Below are 7945 nucleotides of genomic sequence, written 5' to 3'. Positions count from 1 at the left end.
GCAAATCTAATGACTGGTTCAATCTATTGAGAAGCGAGATATGAGTTAAGCTATCAAGTGCTCATGAAACTCACGAGGCCTTTTGTCCATCAAACAAAGTAATCTGAATTTCTTCCTTTGAGCAATGGGGCTCCTCGCCCACAGCCTTTCAAAGGAGGAAGGGCCTTTACTTTAGGGTAGGAAAACCATTTGTAGAGAAAATAGGAGCATCACCAGTTCCCGAGGACCTGCAAAATGCTCATTGGAACCAAAGGACAACGTGATAACAAATAAAATGGTTCCAGCACTAACAGCCATACAATTAGCCTGTTCATTTTTCCTAACATGCCCAACGGGCAAACCCATCAGTGCCTGAGTTTAAGTTAACAACAACAACAAGAACAACAACAACAACAACATGGAGTATGCCCATAACTGGACGCAACAATGCATCTTCTACCGGACCAAAACCAAAAGGTTCAACCTAGAATTCCCAAAGTGACTTCCTTCAACAACTACAGACAAACGCTTCCCACGACACTGTCAACACCTGTGATCGATCGTCCCAACTGTTCAATCGAAACTAAAAAAGCCAACACCAAAGCCACTACACCTGCGCATTATCATCATCATCATCATCTCCAGACCTAGTTGTTTCAGATGCCGCCGCTTCCCGACGACTTCCCGTCGCCCCACATCGGCCCTTTCATCTTGAGGTCGCGCGCTGCCTGCTGGAACTGCTGTGCCTGCAGCAGGTGCAGTGGCTGCTGCTGGTGGTGGTGGTGGTGCTGAGGGCGCATCGGCTGCTGCTGCTGCTGGGGCTGTGGATGGAGCTGGAGCTGTTGCAGCTGGTGTGTCGCTAGCAGAGACTGCATGGACTGGTTGTTGTGGAACATCTGCTGGTTGCTTCCGAATTGGTGTGGCGCCTGTGACATGCCGCCATAGTTCATCAGCATCCCCCCACCGTTGCCCGTCTGGCCTGTTGCCACCTTCAGCCGCTGAACCTCCGTTTTCAGGGTGTCATTTAGAGCTGCACCAGAGGAAAAAGGAAAGTTAAGAAAACAGCAATACTTTAAAATTCCCTTGTGTACGTGCATAATAGGCATTGATGAGAATAAAGGTGTAAGCAGAGAGATAAAACTGAAAGAAACTTGGTTTTTTTTTTACAAAATTTTTTTGATGTCCATATATGGTTGGCGTACAATATAGACTAGATGCACAAAGTTTTTTCTAATCATCATTGACATCGTAAAGTTCCTTTTATACAGGTATTCAGATTGCAAACGACTGACTATCTTCTAACCCACAACTGACAGATCTTCTAACCCTGCTTCTATTATATGCATCAACATGACCTGCAAAGTCTTATTACTATGCTGTACACCAAATAACGCCTAGTTTTCAAGACTAGAATCAAGCGAATTTAGGGGTTAGAAATATGTGTATTACCATCTTGTAGGTGGACTTGCTGCTCCATGTTCTGCAGACGTATCTTCAATTCACTATTCTCACTTGTTAGCCCACTGGTATCTCTCTGGCATAGGAACATAATGAGAAGAATGGTCATTAGCTATCTGAATTAAACACATGATTTGGTTGATATTCATTGTTTTGATGGATGTGAATGCAGTAGATTTGACTGATGGCAAGTTGAGGGAAAATCCAGTTGCTAGAAGGCAGAAAGAACATGTTATAGCCTTAACAGTTATAGGTTTGACCAGAAGGAACTTCAATGCATTCAAATATCAACGTGCCAAACTACTGTACGTTGGCACACATTCCACACATGGTTTGCACTGTTTTTATCATCCATTTAGAATATGATATACAGTATAAAAAAGTCTACCTTCCTGCACACAGAAAATGCATGTAGTACTAGTATGGACATTCTAAAGATACATGAATGAAACCCCGTAATACCAACAATTAAGAACTGCACCACGAATGGGCAGCACTAGCTCTCTTTCTCAGATCACAATGCATGGTATTTCTTCTGGTTCATGTAATAGTTGCTACCTTCCTTGGTACACCACATTTTCTTTTCCTTTCTATAAACTTCTATAGTACAGCCATGGTGATTTATGTTACGTTTTAGAACTTGGCAATGACTAGTAGCCGGTCAATCCAAGTTCGGGAAATGCCTAAAGATTTTCTGACATCCAATGCTCTTATCTACCCAAAAGGCTTATGATTATGAAAAAACACTTGCATTTTGATTCAACTTAAGCTTCTCGACTGGGAAACCAGAAACACAAGCAGGCAAGCACAAAATATTGCAAAAGTACTTTAAGCAAGGTCTAATTATCACACAGATCGTTACCCAGGGGCCACAGGTGAGAAGTGGTAAGATGCATTGGCTATTTATTGAATATTGATATTATGTTTATTATGATATTGCTTTGAAGTGTGCTCCATACCATCTCTATTTTTAGTGCGTCTGTAACGGATATAGCTTGAGACCTGCCAACTAGCCCACCAACAAGTGGTACCTCAATATTATCACTCCGTTCCAAAATGCACATGGCATAGCAACACGGCAAAATTTCGTTATTAGTTTCAAAAACAGGGAGACAAGATATTGCATCTTGTAACATACAACATGATGCTTCCGACAGCATCATCACTATGTGGCTGTACTCAATGCCACTTGTGCTAATTATATACCAGAACTTCCATCTTTAAAATGGCTTTTCTTGAAAACATTCAATGCTATGTAAATATGACAGAAGATCTCCACGTCATCTTCAGGAAACAACCTTACACCAAAGGGCATGTAACAGAGGGTTTTTACTTTGAAAAATTTGGATGAAATTATTCAACCAATTCCTAAGCTCCAATGAATTCAGATAGAATACATCCCTACGCGCCAGTATAACACATATATCAATCTGGGACCTACCAATCTAACTTGAGATAATGAAGTCATGTGTGGAATTTCCTTAGCCGCATCCAAAATGATCTCATAAATGGATTAAAACTTTATAAGCAGAAAAACTCCGAAGATAATGCATACCTGTAGCAATGACAACTGGGCTGACAATGTTGTTGCTTCTGTCTGCAGGGTTTGCACCTTGCGCTCAAGTTCACCAATATAGCGCATTTTCCTTTCCTTCGATCTTGCTGCGGATTGTCTATTAGCCCAAATCCTGTCAAATCATCCGAATCACAAATCAGCATATGCTCATGTGTACCACATAAACAGATGACCTTCATCTTCAACAAAAATGCTATCTAAAGAATGTAAACATAAGGGTGCTGAAAATGGGGCATCTGATTCCAATCACACTTTTGTCCAACAAATGGATCTCTTTCCTCGCGCCTCTAACCTATCTGAGACCTATCTCTTCTCAGTTCGTACAAGCATAGCATTTTACAGACGCATTTTACACCCACTCATGTGAAGTAGTGTACTAAATCCTCCCATAGCTAATAATCTCACCAGTGGATGAAGCAAATACTTGATGTGAAATACCGTTGAAGACAAAAATGCAGGAATTTCACAAAAGGCTACCTGAACTCTATAGAAGATGATGGACATTACACAATAGTAGCAATTAAAGGAGAAATCGAACCTTTTTGCCCTCTTGGGGTCGACAAGAGCAAGCTCGGCCAGCTTCGCGGCGGACACCGCCTTCTTGGCCTCCACAGTGGACATCCCCTCCATCCCCGGCGCCCCCACCAGGTCCTCGGCCTTGATCGACATCGACTCGTCCATGGACTGGCTGTGCTGGTGCTTCGGCCTCATCACGTGGCCCGCCCTGGCCGCCTCGCCCCCGCCGGCAGCAGCGGCTGACGACGACTCCGCCTGGTCGGACGACGGCCCGCACGACGAGTTGAGCTTGTCCACGTCGAGGAACATGGAGAATAGCTCCTCGTCGTTCTCGTCCGACAGCGAGGGCCCGTCGCCGCCCCCGGGCGCGCAGAGGTCGAGGTCGTCCGGGAGGCTGAGGATCTCGGAGTGCGCGCGCCGGTGGCCAGGGTTCCTGGTGGGGAAGTCCGGCATGCGGCTGATGTCGTACTCCGGCGGGGGAGTCGCCGAGCGGCGCGACGGCTGCGGCGGCAGGCCGTCGCCGCCGCCGCCGTCCGCCGAGATCCGGGACCTGTCCTTGTTCATCTTCCCGGCACCAGGGCCCCGCCGAATCTCCTCAAACGCGCCGCCTTTTTGCAAGTCCACGGAGCTAATCAAGCTTCAGCCAAGAAAACAACACACACGGCTCAGAACTAAGATTACGCTGGAAAAGAATCGGAGGAAATTCTTGGCTAAAAGAAGAGCGACCAGAGCGCGGAAATCGGGTGGAAATTCTTGCGAGGGAAAGGGGGAGGAAGATCTAGGAGCTGGGTCGCAAGAACACGGAGCTGGGCAAGGGGAATGGGAGCGAGAGGCGAGGGTGGTTTGGGCTGTCTCACCTGAGATTCGAGCGGCGTTCGGCTCTCGCTGATCTATCACCCTCGCGCCTGCTGCTTATCACTTCTTGGCATCATTTGCATGAGGAGGCAGATGACATGATGATACAACTCAACACATGAAGGGGAGATTTATTTATAACAGTTTTTTATATTTACTTTTATTTTGTTTTTTAAATGGGGAAAAAAGAAGTGCCTAGGCTGCTTCATTCATTCCTTGTGAGGAGTGGACCAGCTATACTAGGGCATGTGATACAAAAACATTTGTAAAGTGAGAAAAGTCTGCTTCCTCTTGTACTAGAGATTTTTAGGAGTGTCGTCAAAAGTATATTTATGATGGTTTGTTTCCTCTCTTTAGGGGAATTCTTGTTGTGTCACTGAATTCCGTAACGCTATGTTTAGATGTCTGTATTGGGGTTTCAGATTGGATTTCGTATTTCACAACCACCAATTCAAGTGTTTGGCATGTCAATGGAAACAACGGTCTGGAATCGATCCAATACAGCGATGAAATCAGTCCCACGCGCCGAGGCCTCCCACAATACGGAGCCCAGCCCCTCCGATTTGTCCTGTATTCATGCCTCCCGCAAAAGAAAACGTTTCACAACCCGTCTTTTCTTCCCCGCTCGATCGAAGCAGCCACTCCCCACCCCGAGCGACGAGAGGCGGCGGCGCCAGCAGCGGCGGCGCCTAGGAAGCAACCGATGGCGGCCCTCCTCCTCACCCCCGCCGCCATTCCTCTTCCTCATGCCCTTCATTAGCCCTTCTCCTCATCTCCTCGTCATCTCCTCTGCCACCCCATGAACATAGGGTCGCCGTATCTCCTCTGCCCATGGCTGCCATGGCCTGGCTCTCCCCATCCGCCGCCGCTCCTTCTCATGTTTCCCACTGGACCCCCTCTTCCTGTGTCGCCGGTTCCCCATCTTCCTCTTTGTGGTCAGCCGCCAGCCGCCAGATCCCCTCGTCTGCCCGCCAAGAAGAAAATTTCATGTATTTAAAGTCATTCTTCTTCTCATGAATACCAGCCTTATGTAACAGTGTTACAGTTTCTTCTTGCAAGATAAATTTTAATGCTACATTATCAATTATACTCACACATTGTATACATTTTTATTTGATGCATAACGAAGATGCAATTCCATAGTTTGCCATCCAAACCGAATTTGGTATTGAAACCTACTTGCCATTACATGGGCCAATTCTATGAGAATCCAAACAAGCGAATTCGTATTCGTATCCATTACAATTTCCTCGTTGAATTGGAATTGAAATCAATTCAATACGGAGGTCTTCAATATAGACATCCAAACGCAATGTAATTTAATTTGGCTCCTCGTATAGACAATGTTGGGTTGTTTGAATCATTTGGTATATTGAGCATCTTCAATTTCTGGCTACGCCACCAACAAGAAATGTTTCACTCACCAAGGGAGATGAAGGCTGTGGAGATACACCGGACCTACGACTTTTCGAGGATGAAGCATTTTTTATCATGACTGTTATAAGCGACACTGTTAGCATCAAGGATGGTTTCGCCTCTACCATCGATTCGATGCTAGTGGATGCTTGCCATCACGGGGACAGAGCAGGAGATGGTCCTTCAAGGCTAACATAAGACGACAATGACATGGTTGAGTTGTGGCGAGGACGACCAAGTGGGCATTCCGAAGGAGGAATATGATAGGTTGCGGTTGTGTTTTGGCACGCTTTGCCTGGGAGAAGTTGCTACTATGCAACATGCTATCATGAAAAAAAATACATGTTCACATATACTTCTCTTTGAAATCGGTAAGTATTGCTTCCTGCCAAAAGATTATATTGTTGTTTGAGGCGATTAATTAACTATAATCATTATCTGTTGTCATAAGAAACTATAACCATTATTTAGCATGTACGTGATTAGAATACATTAAAGGATAACAAATTTGGATACAAGTTCTTTCTCTTTAAGGCTTCCTATATAGTGTATATGCTTTATTTATTTCTTCAAGCGGTTCGTCAACAAGACAATTCCTATGACTATGGCCAATTTGGGACGGTTTAAAAAAGTTCCATTGAAGTGACTACCATGGAACTTGCTACCCAACAAAAAACAAGTTCATTGGTACTTCTCTATAGGAGCAATGTTGCTATTTCTAGGTAGTAAAACTTTTAGTGTTATTTAGCATCTGCATGATTGGAATACATAGGGCATTTTCAAGGGCACATGAACCACATTTCTCCGCATGTATGGGGCGGGTTTGGGGAAGTCTGGATCATCCGGACTTGTAGGGCAGGCCTGGGGAAGCTCATTGGTGGTCACGACATAAAATTGGAATCATTAGTTGTTTGTCATTAAGGCTTCCTTTAGATGATTTATTGTTTTTATGTTCATGAACAATATTAAATTGTTGGTTTATTCCTACTAGCTCTTAAGATAGTTTGACAAACCAAATTGGGTGTTGGACCCAAAATTATGAGACCATCTCTCTCTCCCTCTCTCTCTCTCTCTCTGTGTGTGTGTGTGTGTTGATAACTTGATATGTGTATTTGCATCACAATTTCATAAGATAAAGTGCCGGTTTACAATGCTTATCCAACCACCATTTTAAAGGATATTCAAATATCATAGAGCTACTTTATCACTATTCTTAGTCTTATTGCAAGGTTGTACCCAGGGGGACAAAAAGTTTGACAGAGTCAAGAATGAAGGTTTCGTGAGGGAAAACACTTTTTCAAAACAAGGAAAAATAAAGCAAAAAATATATAGTTGTTTTAGAGGAAAATACCACCGAAGTCACAAGATGGACCCGGGAAAGCATGTAGGTGTTGGGGAACGTAGTAATTTCAAAAAAATTCCTACGCACACGCAAGATCATGGTGATGCAAAGCAACGAGAGGGGAGAGTGTTGTCTACGTACCAACGCAGACCAACTGCGGAAGCGATCATACAACGTAGAGGAAGTAGCCGTACGTTTTCCAGATCCGACCGATCCAAGCACCGTTACTCCGGCACCTCCGAGTTCTTAGCACACGTACAGCTCGATGACGATCCCCGGGCTCCGATCCAGCAAAGCGTCGGGGTAGAGTTCCGTCAGCACGACGGCGTGGAGACGATCTTGATGTTCTACTGCCGCAGGGCTTCGCCTAAGCACCGCTACAATATGATCGAGGTGGAATATGGTGGCAGGGGGCACCGCACACGGCTATGGAACGATCTCAATGATCAATTTGTGTGTCTAGAGGTGCCCCCTGCCTCCGTATATAAAGGAGCCAAGGGGGAGGGGTGCGGCCAGCCCTATGGAGGCGCAGGAGGAGTCCTACTCTTACCGGGAGTAGGACTTCCCCCCCAATCCTAATTGGAATAGGATTCCCCGAGGGGGAAAGATAGAGAGGGGGGCCGACCACCTCTCCTAGTCCTAATAGGACTAGGGGAGGGGGGAGGCACGCAGACCACCCTGGGCTGCCCCTTTCACCTTTCCACTAAAGCCCACTAAGGCCCATATGGCTCCCGGGGGGTTCCGGTAACCTCCCGGTACTCCGGTAAAATCCCGATTTCACCCGGAACACTTCCGATATCCAA

At 45.5% G+C, this 7945-nt stretch overlaps 1 protein-coding gene across 2 annotated transcripts; it reads right to left on the bottom strand.

The window, feature by feature from the left end:
• Positions 1-263: 263 nt before the first annotated feature.
• Positions 264-4501, bottom strand: LOC119302454 (transcription factor RF2a-like). Of its 2 annotated transcripts, none has more exons than XM_037579486.1 (5): positions 4387-4501; positions 3552-4166; positions 2993-3125; positions 1429-1513; positions 264-1009 (listed from the first exon to the last, which is right to left on the bottom strand). In XM_037579486.1, exons 2-5 carry the CDS (start codon positions 4091-4093, stop codon positions 636-638), a joined length of 1134 nt encoding a protein of 377 aa, XP_037435383.1. In that variant the 5' UTR covers positions 4094-4166; positions 4387-4501; the 3' UTR covers positions 264-635. The 2 variants fall into 2 exon arrangements, with proteins under 2 accessions (XP_037435383.1, XP_037435384.1); XM_037579487.1 differs by lacking the exon at positions 4387-4501 and adding an exon at positions 4256-4376.
• Positions 4502-7945: the final 3444 nt, after the last annotated feature.

The sequence above is a fragment of the Triticum dicoccoides genome, chromosome 5A (genome assembly GCF_002162155.2).
Source record: "Triticum dicoccoides isolate Atlit2015 ecotype Zavitan chromosome 5A, WEW_v2.0, whole genome shotgun sequence".
NCBI classification, from domain to species: domain Eukaryota; kingdom Viridiplantae; phylum Streptophyta; class Magnoliopsida; order Poales; family Poaceae; genus Triticum; species Triticum dicoccoides.
This window is presented reverse-complemented; position numbering and strand designations above follow the sequence as displayed.

Coding starts and splice junctions, on each gene's coding strand:
- LOC119302454 (XM_037579486.1), bottom strand. CDS start 4,093: ATGAACAAGGACAGGTCCCGGATCTCGGCGGACGGCGGCGGCGGCGAC. Junction 3,126..3,551: donor GACCCCAAGAGGGCAAAAAG/GTTCGATTTCTC, acceptor ATGATTTGACAG/GATTTGGGCTAATAGACAAT. Junction 1,514..2,992: donor CCCAGTTGTCATTGCTACAG/GTATGCATTATC, acceptor TTCCTATGCCAG/AGAGATACCAGTGGGCTAAC.